The sequence below is a fragment of the Papio anubis genome, chromosome 20 (genome assembly GCF_008728515.1).
Source record: "Papio anubis isolate 15944 chromosome 20, Panubis1.0, whole genome shotgun sequence".
Lineage (NCBI taxonomy): Eukaryota > Metazoa > Chordata > Mammalia > Primates > Cercopithecidae > Papio > Papio anubis.
Window position 1 is genome coordinate 8987951 of NC_044995.1, and position 19625 is coordinate 9007575.

General features: G+C 53.6%; 1 protein-coding gene across 1 annotated transcript; it reads right to left on the reverse strand.

Annotated features, from left to right (window-relative positions):
- Positions 1 to 9845: 9845 nt before the first annotated feature.
- Positions 9846 to 15193, reverse strand: LOC101016809 (leukocyte immunoglobulin-like receptor subfamily A member 6). The gene is made up of 12 exons (XM_031660230.1): positions 14859 to 15193; positions 14380 to 14464; positions 14180 to 14215; positions 13712 to 13996; positions 13263 to 13565; positions 12521 to 12817; positions 11966 to 12268; positions 11611 to 11661; positions 10593 to 10709; positions 10237 to 10340; positions 10116 to 10153; positions 9846 to 9889 (listed from the first exon to the last, which is right to left on the reverse strand). The coding sequence occupies exons 1-10, from the start codon at positions 14910 to 14912 to the stop codon at positions 10297 to 10299; spliced, it is 1575 nt and encodes a 524-aa protein (XP_031516090.1). The 5' UTR covers positions 14913 to 15193; the 3' UTR covers positions 9846 to 9889; positions 10116 to 10153; positions 10237 to 10296.
- Positions 15194 to 19625: the final 4432 nt, after the last annotated feature.

Consider the following 19625-nt stretch of genomic DNA (forward strand, 5'->3'; position numbering starts at 1 on the left):
TCTGAACATGCAGCCTTCCCTGGGAGGCTCAGGAGCGTGCCTACCAGACAGTGGTCCCCGGCCTCTCAGTACTTCTCTTCCACAGTACTGAACACATGTTTACCAGAAGCTTCTGTCATCAGGGGAGAGACCAATGGTCTTTTGGGAAAAACAGTGAAAAGCAGATGGAAATTCCAAGTAAGCCGGCGTTTGCATGTAGGGGCGGGAGGGAGCCTGTCGATGCCAGGCAGGGGAGGCAGCAAGTGGAGGTGGGGGCCCGTCCTGCCTGTGGCCCTGGGACCCTGACCCTGCCCAGCAAGAGACAGGTGGGGCAGAGCTGGCCTGAGACTGGTTGCTGGGGATGGTGAACTGTTAGTGACTGTTTTTGTTGGGGAGCACTTCACTGAATTTGCCAGTTTCAAAGCTTGTTTGTGTTGTGGTTGATGTTGGGCAAGTTTCCGGTTTTGTCTTCACATGTAGGGGAAGTGGGTTCGTGTAGGGGAAGGGGCATTGAGGGAACCCTTCCTCCTATCCGCATTTGGTGCTTCTGTGGACTCATGGTCAAGAGGTTGGCAGGCTTCCCTTTTCTCGGCCTTGTTGATCATCTGTGTTGGGAAGGGGTTTGGTTGCTGAGGAAGTGAGAAACTTGAACTTGTGCAACCCCTCAGGCTGCAGGCTGTAGTTGATTGGGTCCTTGTCTGGAGGCCTTCAGGGTTGGAGGTCAGTGCAGGGATGGCTCTGGAACACAGCTGAGTTGCTGTAAACCACGTGGAGAAGTCCACTGCCGCTTACTCGAGCTAGGTGGTGGCCCTTCCCTCGGTTGCTACTTGGGAAGTGATGGTGGTCTTGTTGGACGTCCATGGGGCCAGCTGCTGCACCGTCTGGGCTCACTGTGGTCTTGCTTGGAGCATGGGGTCTGGGTCTTGTGTGGGCTAGTGGATGGCCAGGGTAGCGTAGTCACTGGGCTCCTCTGGGAGCTCCCCTGGGAGGAAGAGAGTGCAGGTGTCTGGTCTGAGGTGGTGGCCCACCTGGGTGTAGCTCACCCAGAGCTCCAGATGCAGCCGCCTGGAGGGAGAGAGGAGTAGGAGGTGAGGTATGCGATTCTGCTGGGGAGAAGCCTACAGGCTTGGGAAGGAAACGGGTCTTCATCTTCAGGGCTCTGCGTACAGAGGCAGCGAGTGGGGCAACAGAGGGAGGAGACTCCATCTCGAAAATTTGTAGAGACGGGTCTCACTATGTTGCCCTGGCTGATCTCAAACTCTTGGCCTCAAGCAATCCACCCACCTCCCAAAGTGCTAGGATGACAGGTGTGAGCCACAATGCCCGGCCTGCGTGGGTCTGTTTAATCTCCGGGCCTCTTGCTCCCCCTTTCTTGGTGATCTCCTTGGACCACTGCCCCCATCCATTTTCTCCCTCTACCCTCATCACCAGGGATGACCCTGAGCCCAGGGTCTGAGCAGAGAGTGGGACGGGGGCTAGGCAGGGGCCCCTCACCTGCAACCAGCATATTGGGTGGGGATGATGGGGCCAACCTCGGGCAGGAGGCATCGTGTCCTCCGCAGCATCCGTGCTGGCCCCCATGGGGGTGGCTCACAGGGCCCAGGAGGAAGTCCGGGGGGTTGGGAGCCCCTTGTCCTGGTCAATGCAGAGCTGTCAAAACTGGCCTGAGTGACACTGGGCGGTCAGGCCATCTCCAGAGAGCACCAGCGATCCCGGCTGTGCTGAGAGGGAGGGCTGAGGGCTGCCTGGACGCCCCGGAGATAAGGCGACTGGTATTTAGGGGATGCACTCTCTCTGGGGCCTGCAGGGAGAGCTCTCACCGGTCTCAACTCCATGCCTTCTGCCTTGGGCTTCTGGCCCATGAAGGTTGGGGTCACCGACCACCCCGTGTCCGCCTAAGGCTTCCCTGGACACAGCAGGGAGATGGGCAATGAGGGTGGAGGTTGTGGCCCTGCCTGTCATGGTCCCCAGCAGTGCAGATGATTAGACCACTGAGCCACAGAGCATGGAGGGCAGATGGGCGTGCTGGGTATTAGGAGCCCTGGGCTTTGTGTTACAGGTCATGTGTTCTCATCAGTGGCCTTGCAGGAGGGGAACAGCCCCTCCCCCAGGGCCTTGCTCGGCTCCCCCTGAAGGATGGGGCTGTGGGGACAGTAGGCTCTGGGGGCCTTTTAGACCACCTTTGACTCCCCCAAGCTCTGCCTGCCTCCACCTCACCCAACTCAAATCCAGGGGTGACCCTTGTTCTAGCACATGAGGCCAGAGAGGGCAGGGCCTTAGGACACAGCCCAGTCACTGTTCTAACTCTAGAGGCAGGTCCCTTGGTGTCCTGAGCTCTGTAATGCATCTTTTCTTTCATCAGCCTCGCGATCAGGCGGTTTATCGAGTGGTTACCACATCCAGGCATGCCGCCAGGAGGAGAGGACTTGTGGGTGAAGCTGATAGGATTCCTGCTGGACTCACGGAGCTTGGGTTACTGAAGACACATTACCCATGGTTAGACAGGAGGTAATTCTGCTCCGGTTTCGACAAGTTGTAGGAAAGGAGGAAAACATGCCCATAGCAGGTGAGCAGCGTGCACCTGGTCACGGGAGTGAGGGGTCCTTCTAGGGGATGGAGAGACCAAGACGTGAACAGCGAGTGTGGTGTGTGGAGGGCGTCCTCCACCAGAAACAGTGTGGGCTGTTCTCAGACCTGAGAGTGAGCCAAAGAAAGCTGGGACCTTGTCATTCAGGGGTCTTGTGCACCATGAAGATTTATTGGATATTATACGTTTAAGAAAATGGGAGATCTGGCTGGGCGCAGTGGTTCACACCTGTAATCCTAGCACTTTGGGAGGCGGAGGCGGGCAGATTACGAGGTCAGGAGTTCGAGACCAGCCTGGCCAACATAGTGAAACCCTGTCTCTACTAAAGATATAAACAATTAACCAGGCATGGTGGTGGACACCTGGAATCCCAGCTGCTTTGGAGGCTGAGGCAGGAGAATCACTGGAACCCGGGAGGCGGAGTTTGCAGTGAGCTGAGATTGTGCCACAGCACTCTAGCCTGGGCGACAGAGTGAGACTCCCTCTCAAAAAAAAAAAAAAAAGGAAAATGGGGGAATCTTTAGAAAGCACAGTAGAAACAGACGTCTCTTTATACAAGCCCAACACTGCACAGAATGCAATATGGAGGGTTTTACTGACGGTTAACCATAACCACACTCCATTGTGAGCCCCACCGCTAGGTGATGTGCTAATAAGGATTCTAAGTGGTTTGCGTGGACTCCTCATGACCTGTGACACAAATATGTTTGCAGTTGAATGGAACGAGGCAGGAGGGCTTGTCTTTATCATCGTCTACGAGCTCTGCAGAGGCGTCGGCTACATCCAGATTGGCTCAGGAAGCAGTCATCAGAAGACTCACAAGTGTTCAATAACGGAGGGTGTGTGTGTCTGGCAGGGGGTGGGTGACTGTGATGAGTTTGCTGTGGCAGAGCGGGAGCCATAGCCTGTGAAGCTGGAAAGCGTATCGGGTTTGGTCATCAACAGGCTTGAACATGAGGTACAGGAACGTGGATCTTATTTCTGGAAGATGGAGCCCCGTCGAAGGAATTTGAGCAGTGGAGGGTCAGAGCCAGGTGAGATTGTCAGAAGAGGCCTCGGAAGTGATGAGAGGGATGGATGGGAGCCGGGAGTAGGGGGCCAGGAGGGAGCTGACGGCAGTGCACAGACAGGGCGTCCTCGGTCTCCAGTTGAGCTTGGACTGTGGGGATGGACCAGGGGACACGGGTGGAGCCAGGTGAGGAGCAACGGGGGCAGAGTGGTTTGAATTTGTTCAGTGTGTGTGAAGCAGAAGAGCGTGAGGAGCTTTTCCACTCTCTGCTTTGGTTGATAGAAAGAGCCGGTGGGGCCGCCACAGGACAGACGACCCGCATGGGAGGAGGCGGCCTGGGGAGGTGTTTCTAAGACCGTTTCGTTCACAGAGGGAAGCACAAGCTTCCTTTGAGCCTGGGTTTTGTTTCCCCGAACAGGTGCCTTCCCTGACTTTTTTTTTTTTTGAGACGGAGTCTCGCTCTGTCACCCAGGCTGGAGTGCTGTGGCACGATCTCGGCTCACTGCAAGCTCTGCCTCCCGGGTTCACGCCATTCTCCTGCCTCAGCCTCCCGAGTAGCTGGGACCACAGGCGCCCGCCACCACGCCCGGCTAATTTTTTGTATTTTTACTAGAGACGGGGTTTCACCGTGTTATGCAGGACGGTCTCGATCTCCTGACCTCGTGATTCGCCCGCCTCAGCCTCCCAAAGTGCTGGGGTTACAGGCGTGAGCCACCGCGCCCGGCCAACTTTCCTGTTAGAGTAGCACTCTCTCTTTTTTCTTTTCTTTTCTTTTTTTTCAAGACACAATCTTGCTCTGTTTCCCATGCTGGAGTGCAGTGGCGTGATCTCAGCTCACTGGAACCTCCACCTCCTGGGTTCAGGTGATTGTCCTGCCTCAGCCTCCCAAGTAGCTAAGATTACAGGTGTGTGCCACCACACCTGGCTAATTTTTGTATTTTTAGTAGAGACAGAGTTTCACCATGTTGGCCAGGCTGTTCTCAAACTCCTGACTTCAATTAATCCTCTTGCCTTGGCCTCCCATAGTGTTAGGATTACAGGCGTGAGCCACCATGTTTGGCCTCTTTTTTCTTTTTCTTTTTGAGATAGAGTCTTGCTCTGTCACCCAGGTTGGAGTGCAGTGGTGCCATCTCAGCTCACTGCAGCCTCCACCTCCCAGGTTCCAGCAATTCTCCTGCCTCAGCCTCCCTGGTAGCTGGGATTACAGATGCGTGCCACCATGTCCGGCTAATTTTTGTATTTTTTAGTAGAGATGGAGTTTCACCATGTTGGCCAGGCTGGTCTTGAACTCCTGACTTCAGATGATCCGCCCGCCTCAGCCTCCCAAAGCGTTGGGATTACAGGCGTGAGCCACCACACCTGGCCTCTTTTTTCTTTGCTTAAAAGATAAGGTCTGCTGCCCAGGCTGGAGTGCAGTGGCACTATCCTAGCTCACTGCAGCCTTGACATCCTGGCTCAAGTGATCCTCCCGCCTCAGGCTCCCGAGTGGCTGGGGCTACAGACATGCACTACCATAGCCACTACTTATTTTTGTAGCAATGTCTATCAGCTGATGAGTAGAGAAACAACGTGTGGTATATCCTTACAACAAAATCTTATTCAACCATACAAAGGAATGACATACTCACACATGCTACACAGGTGAACCTTGATAATATATTAGATGAAAGCAGTCAGGAAAAAAGGGTCACATATGACGTTATTTCATTTATAAGAAATATCCAGGCTGGGTGTGGTGGCTCACGCCTGTAATCTTGCACTTTGGGAGGCCGAGGCAGGTGGATTGCCTGAGCTTAGGAGTTCGAGACCAGCCTGGGCAACATGGTGAAATACCACCTCTACCAAACACAAAAAATTCGCCAGGCATGGTGGCATGTGCCTGTGGTCCCAGCTACTTGGGAGGCTGAGGAGGCAGGATCACTTGAGCCTGGGAGGCAGAGGTTACAGTGAGCAGAGATCACGCCACTGTACAACCTGAGTGACAGAGTGAGACCCTGTCTAAAAAAAAAAAAAAAAAAGGTATTCAAAGAAAGCCAATCGATAGAGGCAGAAAGTAGGTTAATTGTTGCATGGGATTAGGTGGGAGTGATTGCTGAATGTAAACTGGGTTTCCTTCTCAGTATGATAAAAATGTTTTGGAATGAGATAGAGGTGATGCTTACAACATACTGTGAATTTACTAAATGCCACCAAATAGTGTTTTATCTCAATAAAAATATATTTGTTGGGTCGGGTGCGGTGGCTCATGCCTATAATCCCAGTGCTTTGGGAGGCGGGCGGATCACAAGGTCAGGAGTTCGAGACCAGCCTGGCCAGCATGGTGAAACCCTGTCTCTACTAAAAATACAAAAATTAGCCAACTGTGGTGGCGTGTGCCTGTAATCCCAGCTACTCGGGAGGCTGAGGCAGGAGCACCACTTGAACCTGGGAGGTGGAGACTGCAGTGAGCCGAGATTGCACCATTGCACTCCTGCCTGGGCAACAAGAGTGAAACTCCATCTCAAGAAAAAAAAAAGAAAAGAAAAAAACCACACATACACTAGTAGATAAAATCAAATATTCTGTACCCTATAAATATGTACAATTATTATTTGTCAATTAAAAACTCTTAAGCTGGGCACAGTGGCTCATGCCTGTAATCCCAACACTTTGGGAGGTGGAGATGGGAGGCTCTTGAACCCAGAAGTTCGAGGCCAGTTTGGGCAACATAGTGAGACCCCATCTCTACAAACAATTTTAAAATATATTTTTAAAAAACTCTAATACAGTAGTCCCCCTTTATCTGTAATTTTCTTTCTATGTTTTCAGTAACCTGGTGGCCAACCATGATCCAAAAATATTAAATAGAAAAGTTCAGGAATTGTAAGTTTTTAACAAATCAAAACTAAAAATATTTCTTTTTCTTTTTGAGATCGAGTCTCACTCAGCCCCCAGCTTCCGGAGTGCAGTGGCCTGATCTCAGCTCACTGTGTGCAAGCTCCGGGCCTCCCGGTTTACGCCCATTCTCCTGCCTCAGCCTCCCGAGGTAGCTGGGACTACAGGCACCTGCCACCTCGCCAGCTAGTTTTTGTACTTTTAGTACAGAGGCGAGGGTTTCACGTGTTATCCAGATGGGTCTCGATCTCCTGACCTGGGCGATCCATGTCTCAAGCCTCCCAAAGTGCTGCGGATTACAGGCGAGCCACTCATGGCCTGCGCTAAAAATGGCTAAACCAAGAGGGAGGCAGCAGAGCCTTAAGCCAGAGGGAACAAACAAAAGGCAAATGCAGGCTGATCCCTAGGTGCTGCAGGGCGATCAACGATCCTTTCACACATTAGGTATGTGATAAGGTACGGCCCTATATGTCGCCCAATGGGGTTATACCGTAGGTTTTGTGTAAGTGTAAGTACACTCTATAGTCTTCCACACTGTGATGGCGATTTTTTTTTTTTGGTGGAGTCTCCACTCTGTCTCCCAGGCTGGAGTGAAATGGCACGATTTTGGCTCACTGCAACCTCCGCCTCCCAGGTTCTCCTGCCTCAGCTTCCCAAGTAGCTGGGATTACAGGTGCGCACCACGATGCCTGGCTAATTTTTGTATTTTTATTAGAGACAGAGGTTTCACCACTGTTGACAGGCTGGTCTCGAACTCCTGACCCCTCTGGTCACCCATCTTATTTCAAAGGTTCTGCTGGAATTACAGGAGTGAGCCATCATACCCAGCCAAAATTTTTTAATGATGGATTCTCAGAACATATCCCTGTCATTCAGTATTTACCGATTGTAAATGCCATCAGTGAGTTACATTAAATGTAAAGTGATCTAGAATTACAGATTAGTTTTTAGATGGGTTTGCTCTTGTTGCTGAGCTGGAGTGCAGTGGTATGATCTTGGCTCACTACAACCTCCTGCCTCGGGTTCAAGCTGGTGTCTGCCACTCAGCATCTCCCCAGGTAGCTGGGATTACAGGCCTGCCACCACACAGGCTAATTTTTGTATTTTTGGTAGGATGGGGTTTCCTGCATCCCTGGCCAGACTAGTCTTGAACTCTGGCCTTATGATCACCCTCCTCGGCCTCCCAAAGTGCAGGATTACAGGTGTGAATTGCCTTGACCTGTTGTTTATATTTTATCACATTAAAAAGCAGGCCAGGATGAAAAGAATGTATTATGCAAACACTAATCAACAGGTAATTTCACTGGCCTTTTAATTGTTTTGGTTTTTTTTTTTTGAGACAGGGTCTCAGTGTTGCTCAGGCTGAAGTGCTGTGGTACCATCTTGGCTCACTGCAGCCTTGACCTCCTGTGCCCCAAGTGATTCTCCCGCCTCCAGCCTCTCAAGTAGCTTCTTTTTTACAGATGTGTGCCGCCTGCCGGACCTAGTTTGTATTTTTTGTAGAGATGGGGTCTCTCTTATTCCAGACTGGCTTTCAGAACTCGAGGCGGGAGGCCACCCCCACTGACCCTCCCAAAGTAGTGGGATTACAGACGTGAGCCACTGCACCTGGCTATGCTTCTTAATTTTCCCATTTCATAAGTTCGATGTGTAATATTGGCAGTATCATTGAATTTAAAACATTTCTCACTCTTTTTTGAATTCACCATGCACAGGCTGGAGTGCAGTGGCACAGTCAGCTCTGCAGCCCGGCCAGCCCTGAACCTCTTGTGTTCAAGGAATCCTCCCGACTCAGCCTCCCGAGTGCCACACCTGGCCTTTACGTCTGTTTTTTTTTTTTTTTTTCTTATTAACTCATTGATTATTGGGGATCTGTTTGGCTGTTTCCCAAAATCTGGCGATATTAGTCATCTTTTTTTTTTTTTTTTTTTTTTTTGGAGGCGGGTCGCTCTATGCCACCAGGCTGGGTGCGGTGGGCATGATTCGGCTCACTGGCTCTACCTCCAGAGTTCCTGCTTGTTTCCTCCTGCCTCAGCCCCTCCTGAGTAAGCTGCCTAGAATTTTGGCACGTGCCATTAATTTTTGTATTTTTAGTATGGTGGTGGGTTTCACCGTGTGCTGTGGAGTCCGTTGATCTCCTGACATTGTGATCCGCCACCTAAATCCCAGGAGTGCTGGATTGGTGAGCCACCGCGCCGACCAATGAGTCATCACTGGAGTCAGGTGAGTCCCCTGAAGTTCCCAGCGTCTCCTCGTGGTTCGATGTGTAATATTGACATTATCATTGAATTTAAAACATTCACTCACTCTTTTTTTTTTGTCTCCCTCTGTCACACAGGCTGGAGTGCAGTGGCACAGTCATAGCTCACTGCAGCCTCGGCAGCCTGAACCTCTTGTGTTCAAGGAATCCTCCCGACTCAGCCTCCCGAGTGCCACACCTGGCCTTTAGATCTGTTTTTTTTGATAACTCATTGATTATTGAAGTCTGTTGCTTTATTTCCAAAATCGACGATATTAGTCATCTTTTTTTTTTTTTTGGAGTGGTGGCACCTCACAATGCACCAGGCTGGGTGCAGTGGCGCAATTCGGCTCACTGAAGCTCCACCTCGCAGGTTCACGCCATTCTCCTGCCTCAGCCTCCTGAGTAGCTGTACTAGAGGCACCTGGCACCGTGCCGGCTAATTTTTTGTATTTTTAGTAGAGGGCCGAGGGGTTTCACCGTGTTAGCCAGGATGGTCTCGATCTCCTGACATTGTGATCGCCCACCTCGGCCTCCCAAGTGCTGCAAGTGCAAGTGAGCCACCGCCCGGCCAATATTAGTCATCTTTGAGTCAGGTGGAGTCCCACAAGTTCCCAGCGTCTCCTCGTGGTCTGTGTTAGGGGTCCAGGCTGACTGGGGTTCACTGGTGTCCACTGGGGCAGCTCCGTGCCTTCGCTTGGTCGAGTCTCCTGCAGGTGTGGGGTCTGGGTCCCCTCTAGGGTTGAGTGGATAGCCCAGGTGGCGTGGCTGGAGGCTCAGCTGGAGGAGTTCCCTTCCTGGGTTGGAGAGGCTGGGTTGCCTCTCCCGATCTGAGGAGTCAAGCTCTGCAGCTGGTGGGTCACATCCTGGGGGTCTTCCAGATGCAGCAGCCTGCAGTGGGGGAGAGTGAGAGGAAGGGCGTGGTGTGGGGGTGGGGGGAGGGCTGGGGGCCTGGAGAGGAAAGGACCAGCCTGAGTGTCCATCTGCCTGTCCTCTTCCGCCTGTGTGTCCTTTGTGTCCAGGAATTCCTCGGACAGTGGGGAGGGAGGAGAGGATGCTGAGAGCCAGGGGAAGAGGACAGAGAAGTCCTGCAGGATTAGATCTGGCACCAGGAGGTCTTGCGGTGCCGGGACAGAGAAGCGGAGTCTCACCCACGACTGTCAGCTCCACCCCATCCTCAGGCTGTGTCCTTCGGCAGCATCTGCAGGGACAGAGCAAGGGGTTTGTCCCTGGGAAGGATCCCTGAGACCTCTGGCAGTCCCGCCGGCCCCTGCCCAGCTCCCACTAGGGCCACTGCGATCCAGGGAGGTCCCACAGTGGGGGGCGAGACCATCTTCAAGACTGAACCCTTCCCAGCCCTCCCTGTTGCACTGCTGGGAATTTTGGGTCTTCCCAGCACCCCCATTTGTCCCTTCTCTTTCTCTTACAGAGGTTTTCTTCCTGGACGTCAGCAGCTGCGCTGGACCTGGGGGAGGACACGGGAGTGTGAGGGGCAGTACATGGAGAAACATGGTGGGTGGGAATCCTAGGGTCTTCAGGCAGAATTACCTCCTCAGCAGGCCCCTGTCCTTGGGCTCTGGCTCTGCAGCCCCTGCAGGACGCTGGAAATCAGTCTTTCTCTGGTCTGGGTGAAGATGGACAGAGTCTCAGCACTGGAAACATTAGAACCCCCATTCTACACATGCAACTTGAGGGGAAGAAGGAAAACTAAAAATATTCCTGCATAGATGTTTCAAATATTTTATGAGATAGAAAAAAACTCCATGAATACTGAAGTTTGTAAATGCGTGCTGACATTACGTTTCCCTGGAACCGGTTTTCTAAACTGACATCCCCGTGTGTTTGGGTTCCCTCTGGCTGGTGCACCCTCCATCGGCCCATGGGGTCCCCACTTCCCTACTCACCCGATATCTTGTGTTTGCTCTGACGTTGACGTCGGAGGACGAGGAAGAGGAGGAGGAAGAGCAGCAGGATGAAGGCCACCGAGACCCCAATCAAAGCCTCCAGGTATCTCCCCAGACCTTGAGCATGATAACAGGAGTGGGAATGACGTCATTGATGTGAGCACCTACTCTGTGCAGGTGCGTGCCAGGTCTTTCCTTCAAGACCTCCAACCCTTACAAGCAGTTGTGCAACATGGAATTGCCGCCCCCACAACCCATTTCACAGATGCACAAACTGAGGCTCAGAGAGGGGAATCGCCTGCCCCAGGACCCCCAGCCAGGAAGCGGCAGAGCTGGGAAGGGAACCCGGGAGTCTGACCCGCAGCCCTTGTTCCCTGCACCAGAGCTGAGCCCCAGAGATGCAGGGAAAGAGCCTGACCGTCCTGAACCACAGCCCTGCTCCCCTCCCCTGCCCCAGGTCACCGTCACTGCTGCAGGTGGGACAGGACAGGCCCCTGTGGAATCGGGTCTGGGAGGCTTCCCTGGGAGTTCTCCTCTCCCAGGAGGTCACAGCTGCAAGGAACGTTCCCACCCGCAGGCTTCTTTCCTTTACACCTGGAGAAACTGAGGCCCAGGCAGGGGAGGGGCCTGTCCACGTCACCATCTCCAGAGGAGCCTGAACCTAGGACAGAACCGACCTCTGCCTCCCCAGGACCCCACCCACCTTCCTCTCAGAGCCGTCACTCACCACTCTGGGGGCCTGACTCTGAGGGGTTGAGGGGATGGTCCTCAAGGCCTCCTGGGTCAGGACAGGGAGGTGAGGGCTGGGGCTGCCCTGCCCCCCATATCAGCCTGGCTCCTCCTTCCCCAAGCTGGGCCCCAACACCTCCCTCTGCCTTGAACCCCCCACTCCTCACCAGCCCAGCCTCAGAGCCCCTGGGACACAAGCCTGTCCTTGTGGGGAGGGGAATGGGATCCTTCAGGAGACTCAGACTGCCCTGGGGGAGGCCACGCTCCCCAAGAGGCCTCCGTGACTCACCAGGGGTGGAGCGTGGCCCTGTGGGTGGGGGGCTGGAGCCTCCAGAGGGTCCTGCAAGGAGCATGGAGGCAGGTGAGGGGCTGGGACTGACCATAGAGTGCACCCTTCCACTCCCACTCTCCTGCATCTGCCCAGTGGATCCCCTGGAACCATTCCTCTGCCCACCTGGTACCTTCTGCATGCCAGGCAAGGAGAACGGGTGGCCATGCCTAGGAGAACCCCTGTTGGCCTCTCCCCTCTGAGGGCTGCGTCCCCTCTGGCTAAACCTCCCTCACTCCATCCCAGCTGAGATCTCCGGGGGCCTAGGCCTGAGCTGAGCCTTTGAGCTCAGAGGGGGCAGGATCAGGGCCCTCACCTGAGACCACGAGCTCCAGGGGGTCACTGGGGACAGACAGCAGGTGGGGGTTGGAGCTGAGTGAGCTGTAGCACCTGTAGGTCCCCGCGTGGGCTGAGGTCACAGGACCCATGGGAAATTCAGCCTGGTACTTAGGAGCTCGGTGCTTTGATCGCAGATGCAGCGGGGGATGGGCTGCCCCGTCCTTGGTTAGAAGGAAAGTGTGGAACTGCTCCTGTGACTGACACAGCAGGGTCACGTTCTCTCCTGAGGTCACCGTGGGACCCGGCTGCACGGAGAGGGAGACCACATCATGGAACTGTCCTGGAGAGAAGAAGGATGGGTGAGGGGCTCCCACCTTGATCTGAGCTGAGACCTCCCCAGGCCTCTCTCTGGGACCCTCAGTCTGTCTGTCTCTGTTTTCTCTGAGTCTCCCCCTCCCCCCCATCCCCTGTCTCTATCTGTCTCTCCCTCCATTGGTGCCCCCGCCCCTCATCCCGGCCATCACCACCTGGGCTCCCCTGGCAGGGCCTGTGCAGAGCCTGGGTCCCTGACTGAACCCACTGGGTTCCTCACTTGAGATCAGGATGTCCAGGGGGTCACTGGGGGCCGACCACTCGGAGGAGAGGTTGTGTGCACCGTAGCATCTGTACTGGCCCCCGTGGGAGCCCCTCACAGGGCTCAGGGTGAAGTTGGCCTGGGAGAGCCCAGCCTGGCGCTGCTGACCAGGGCGCTGGAGGAAGTCACGTTCCCCCTCCTTGTACAGAGCAAATCTGTCGTAGCCGACATCAGAGCCACACTGGAGGATCAAGTTCTCTCCAGGGGCCACGAGAGGGCCCTGCAGGGTCAGGAGGGAGGGCTTCCTAGACATACCTGGAGGGAAAGAGGAGCCGGGACTCAGAGAGCTGGTTCCTCCCACGCCCCTTCCTTCTGTCCTGGCCCTGCAGGTCTCACTGTCTCTCGCACACTCTGAGTCTCTGACCCCAGGGCCTCCTTCTCATCCGGGGCTGCCTTGGAGTCATTTCCGAGGAGTGGGGTCTCCCTAGCCCTGGCCACTGTGCCTGATCCTTCCTCCTCTCCCTGAGAGCCGGGACCTCACAGCAAACACACTGGTGCCTTCCTGAGTCCTCCCCTTCCAGGTGAGGGTGGCCGAGGCCGCCTCCTCCCATGTCAGAGCCTCCCCATGGGGTCTCCCTCACGCCTGCAGCCCGTCCATTCACACATCACTCTGGGTCCTTTCCAGAGTCAGTCACCAGCCAGACTCCCCAAGCCTGTCAGCTGCCCCGAAAGTGGATTAGAGAAGGCCGTGGTCCCTCACCTGAGGCCAGAATCTCCAGGGGGTCACTGGGGTGGGACCACACCTGGGGGGTGTTCCTGTAGTATCCATAGCATCTGAACGTCCACCTGTGGCTGGTGGTCACGGGGCCCACAGGGAACAGGGCCTGGAACTGCCCACTGTGGAGCTGCTGTGAGTCCAGGATCCGGGAGAGCCTGTGTTCTCCTTCCTCAATCAGAACAAAATGCTGATATTCACCCTGTGAGCCACATCGGAGGGTCACGTTCCCTCCTGAGGCCACCACAGGGCTGGGCAGGGCTGAGAGGGTGGGTTTGTTGTAGAGTCCTAGGAGAGAAGGGGGCACCGTGTTAAATGGGCTCCCACCTTCCACATCATCCCCAGGGCTGGGCTGTGAGAGGGAGATGCCCCTGAGAGCCGACTCCCTTCCTGAGGACACAGCCTGGGGCTGGGACCCCTGAGTGTCCTCTCACCTGTCACCACCAGCTCCAGGGGGTCACTGCGCTCTGACCAGTCTTCAGGGCTGTGATAGTAACAGCGGTATCTCCCTGCATGGCGCTCTGTCATGTATAGGATGGAGAATCTGGCCTTGTTCTTGGGCTCCAGTGGTTTCTGTCTGTCCCAGGGATCTGTACTTCCCTCTTTATGCAGACGGTACTCCTGGGCCTCCAGGGTCCCCTGACACCAGATGGTCACGGGTCTTCCCCAGATGATCTCAGAGGCAGGCTCAGCCCAGAGGGCGGGTTTGGGGGGGCGCCCTGGAAGGAAATCAGAGGCTGGATCCCAAGACGTCCCCACACTCAGATTCCAGCTCCCAGCCCCAGGACCCCCCGTCATTGCCATCAGTCACCCAGAACTGCGGTCTCCTCCCCCAGCTGCCCTAGTGTGGCCCCTGTCCCTAGTGAGGAGGAGGGACCTGGGACAGCTGGGGACAGACTCACCTGCCTGCACGTGGGTCCTGGTGTCCAGACTCAGCCCTGGAAGAGAGTTCCCGGTGAGGGATTTGCCCCTGAAGCCTGAGCAGACCCTCCCTGCCCTGGTGCCTCCTGAGCTTTTGAGGTTTCCTGATGGACCAGGGCTTGTGTGTGGGGTGGGGTCCCTCCAAGACTCGGATCTCTCCCTCCCCATCTTGAAATCTCACCGAGGCAGAGCAGGGCTGTGAGGGTGGGGGTCATGGCGTCTCTTCCCAGTGGCCCCGGGCTCTGCAGATGGATGAACCCTCGGTGCTGGCAGAACAGAGACACACACAGGGTGTGGCCGCTCGGAGGCTGGGTCCTTCTTGTCATGGGATTGTCTCATCCTCAGCCCACAGGAAGGGGAACCGCCCTCCCCCGGAGCCTGGCTCTCATTTCCCCAGGGCTGAGGTGGGGGCGGGCACCAGGCTCTCTGCAGACATTTCAGACAGAAATGGGGTCTCCCTGTCCCTGGGCCACTGTCTGCCTGATTTATCTTTATCTCACTGAGGGCCGGGACATAGCAGCAAATAGACCTGGTGACTTCCTGAGTCAGCCCCTTTCAGGCGAGGACGACCGCGGGCTCCTCTTCCCTCTCACAGTCTCCTCATGGGGTCTCCCTCCCTCCTCCAGCCCGTCCATCGGCTCAGCGTCGCGGGGTCCTTACCATGGCAGTCGTCTCTCCAGCCCTGGAGATGCTTCGGGGAAGACGCAGGTCCATGCTGCAGGCAGACTCAGGTCAGCAGAGACGCACCTGACACCTGGCTGTGCAGCCCAGGCTGAGCTGCGTGTGGCAGTGAGCACACAGGAGAAATGCAGGGTCTACCGTGGTGGCTCACGCCTGGAATCCCAGCACTTCAGGAGGCTGAGGCGGGTGATGGCTTGAGGCCAGTAGCTTCAGACAGTCCTGGACAACATACTGCGATCCTGTCTCTACAGAAAAGAAAAAAGTGAGTTGGGCATGGAGGCTCATGCCTGTGGTCCCTGCTACTCAGGAGGCTGAGGTGGGAGGATCACTTGGGCCCGGGAGGCGGAGGCTGCAGGGAGCTGTGTCACCCCTCGGCATTCCAGCCTGGGCGACACGGCAAGATCCTGTCTGAAAAGGAGAAATAGAGGGGATAAAAAGAAATTTTATATATATATATATGTTTCATTGTAATCTGTAATCTGATTCTGGGGTAGGGGAGCTGATTATTAATTATTATTTATAATAATTATTATTTACTATTATTTATAATTATTTTTTACTATTATTTATAATAATAATTATTATTAATTCCTGAATTATCATCCAAGGTTTATCTTGACTTTAGTTATTAATGTCACCTGCGACTGTCAGTAAATCAGCCTCATCCTGGCACAACATGGGGGTCAGTGGTGCCCAGGACACTGGAGGCGTGGTGAATTTCAGACCAGTTCAGACGGGAGGGTGGGGCAGGAGAGGATCCTAGTCCAGACCAGTTCAGACAGGAGGGTGAGTTGGGAGAGGGGTCCTGGTGTTGGGCTCCTGGTCTGGGAGGATGTGCCCCACTCAAGGCGGCATGGAAACCTGTGCCACTAACAACCCCGTCTAGAAATATAAGCCACCCACGGCCGAGGCACAGAGAAGGTTCCCATCATTGGGGCCATCCCCATCCAATGGTGGTTCAGGCTGAGGTGGCCACAGGTGTGGGACCACCCGGGGTCGTGGGGTTCCCACCTCCGTGTGGGACAGAGAGGAACCCGGGTCTCCCGAGGCGAGGAGGAGGTCAGGCTGGGTGGGAAGCCCAGGCTGTGGCTCCCCTCCGTGTGTGTGGTGGACAGGCAGGGGAGGGTCCCTGCTCACTCACTCAGTCATGATCGCTATTAGCCCTCCTGTGTGTGAAACAGGAATGCCAATCCACCTTGGTTGGCAGACGCGGGCATCACCCCACAGGTGAGTGTGGGAGGCTGGCACTGGTCCCCATCCTGCTGAGCTGTAATCTTGAGCTGACATAAGTTTGGGAGAGTGGTGCAGAACAGCAACAATCCCTTCCTCAGGCTGATGCCTGGACAGCCTGGGAGAAACCCATGAAGGCGGGTGTGGGAGAGCCCACAGGAGGTGACAACTATGAGGAAAGTTGTCAGAAAATGGTGGTGGTGTGACTGAAAACATATTAAGTGCTAAGCAGAGATTTATGTCTGGTGTGGTAGCTCATGCCTGTAATCCCAGCACTTTTGGGAGGCAGATGTGGGGCAGATCACTCAGGCTAGGAGTTGAGACCAGCCTGCTTAACATGGTGAAACCCATCTTTTTTTTTTTTTTTTTTTTTTTTTTGAAGAGCCAGAATTGTCGCCTGCACCTTGGGCTGGAGTGCAGTGGTGGGATCGTCTCCAGCTCGCAGGCTCGGCTCCTCACCCGTTTCGCCATTCCTCCTCCAACCTCCCGAGTAGCTGGGACTACTGGCTTCCCATACCAGCTAGTTTTGTATTTTAAGTGAAGTTTCACAAGTGTTGCCAGGATAGTCTCGATCTCTGACCTCGTGACCTTGTCTGGGCACTCCCAAAGTGCTGGGATTAGGCTTGAGCCGTGCCGGGCCAGTGAAATTCATCTCTGACAAAGCAAAAAGTGTCTGGGCATGGTGAGTGTATAGTCCCAGCTGTCAGGCAGTAAAATCTCGAACAGGAGGTGGAGGCTGCAGTGTGCTGAATCGCCAAAGCACTTTAGCTGGGACAGAGTGAAACTGTTGGCCAGGCGCGGTCTCACACTGTGCTCACATAATCCCAGCACTTTGGGAGGTTGGTGGTGGATCGAGTCTGGAGATAGAGACCATCTGGCTGTGCAAATGAAAACCTAATCTCTAAAATACAAGAATTAATAGATAAATGGTGGTACCAGCCACCGAGGAGGCTAGTAGATAAGGTGAACAGAAGGTGGAGCTTGCAGTGAGTAAGGATGCTGCCTCCCAGCCTGGGCGACAGGCTGAGACTCGTCAAAAAAAAAAAACAAAACCCTGTCTCAAAAAAAGCCGAAACGTGTCTCAAAAAACAACAAAGTAATTTGTGGCAAACCACCTGCTATGCAAACATAACAAAATCAAAAACTTATCGAACAATCAGGGACAGAACAGCTGAAATGAAATAAATATATACATTAGCATAAAAATGTTCACTTCGATTTCCATACTATCATGGAAGAACAAGAAGTAAACAATAGAAAAATAATATATGCAAGTTGAATAGAGAAAGAGTGAACGTGTCACTGTCCCAGTTTCAGAATGAAGAAGGAAGAAGGATGTTAGTTCACGATATGCAGAGCTAATGGTTGAAGTTTTATAGAACTGAAGAAAACATCAGTTTATAGCTACATTTAATATCTCGGTCATGTGAAAACATGGGCATTGGCTTCAGAATAAAATGGGCTCAAGGGCTCCATGAAGAATGTCAAAATAAAATATTCTCATATCAATGGTATCATCATGTCTATCATTCAGTAAATGTTCTCTCAGCACAAAATGTTTCTCATCTGAAATGTGAACCCAACAGAGACCCTTGTATGCAGTTGGTGGGAGATCTGAGGTGGCCACAACCAGGTATGAGGCGGAGTTTCCTCGAAACTGAAAGCTGGGGTGCAGTATGTGAAGGCCAGTAATCCTGCTGGGCATCATACCTAAAGAAATCAGTCTTGCTCATCTGCACTCCCCTATGTTACTAGCTGGAACACAGTGGTGTGATTACATGCACCCTACATTGCCATCGAGGAGTTCAAGTGATTCTTCTGCCTCAGCCTCTGGAGGTAGCTGGGATTGCCAGAGCCTGCCTGCCTGGCTAATTTTTTTGTATTTTTGAGTAGAGATGAGGTTTCCCGTTGAAGCAGTGGTAATCTCGGGCACTTTCCTGTCAGTGATCCCCACTCAGCCTCTGACTGCTGGGATTTCCAGAGTGAATGCAGGTCGTAATATATTTCATTTCTGTTGCTATGCTGGGAGTTCTACCAATGGGAAGAACAGAAACATATTTCTTTTTTTTTTTTTGAGGCGGATCTTGCAGCCAGGCTGGTGCAGTGTGGATCCTCAGCTCACTCCTGTGGCTCGCCTCCCAGTTTCATACATTCTCCTGCCTCAATTCCAGTGGCTGGGACTACAGAGCCTGCCACCTCAGCCCGTGGTTTTTTGTATTTTGGTAGAGACGGGGTTTCACCCGTGTTAGCCAGGATAGTCTCGATCCTCCCTGACCTCAGCTGATCAGCCATCTCTGACCTCCCAAGTGCTGGGATTACAGGCTTGAACCACCTTGACCAGAAACATATTTCAATGTATGACTAATGATTCAGCTGATGGTAAATATAAATCAAATGTCCACATGGCAGTCTTACCTCATGGCGTCTTATCACTGTCTCTTGTGGGGCAGTGGTGATAGTTCAGATCTCCTCTTCCAGCATGACCCATCTTTGTTACCTAATCCCACATCTCTAAGGACCCCTGTTTCTGCATGAGTTCTGCTCACCAGGTAAGAGATTAAAACGCCAACATGTCCTTTTGTGGTTTACAATGCAAGCCTGACACCCATCTGGTTGTGTCACCTCTGGGGCCTCAGGTCATTCTCCTAGCTGTTCTGTGTCAAAAAATAAAGACAAGTACAGTGGCGGTGGCATGTAATCTCAGCACTTTGGGAGGCAGGGAGGGTGGATCATACTTGGAGACCAAACCTGGCCAACATGGGTGAAACCTTATCTCTCCTCAGAAACAACAACAACAACAAATTAGCCAGGCATCCTGGCTGCCTTGTAATCCCTTCTACTCTGGAGTCGAGGCAGAATCACCAATCCGGGAAGCAGGGGTTGCCAATGGATAGAAAGAAAAACCAGGAAGCTTTAAGAGCCGGATACTAGGAAACTCATGAACTTGGCGCCCTTGCTCATGTTAGTCTGAGCAAGGGAGACAGTGCAGTGAAGCGTCTTGAGAGTGGCGATGAAGCATCTTGAGAGCTGACCCTTATAGTGGGTCAGAGCCGAGGAGGGAGGCCAGTGATGTATGAGGACGGGCAGCAGTGGTGTGGGAGTCTGCTTTTTCTGCGGCTGGCAGGAGGCGGCGGCACCATGACATCCATGGCATCAGCCTCGGTCAAGGTGGAGATCACCTGGGAGCATCCTCTACACCATGACACGAACACCTTGCTCCCCATGGCCCTGCATCAAGTTAGGTCCTTTGGTCCAGAAGACAGACCCATGGGCTAGTCCAATACGCCCTAGAGATAGATCTTTTTGTGGTAGTCCTGCTCATGTAGGCTGGAGTGCAGTGGCTGATCTCGGCTCACTGCAAGCTCGCCTCGGTTCCCGCCATTCTCCTCAACCTCAGTAGCTGGGACTACAAGGCCGCCACCGCCTAGCTGATTTTTTGCTATTTTTAGTAGAAGTGAGTTTCACTGTGGGATAATTATGATCTCTGTGGAAATCCATAAATCTTCAGCCCTCTAA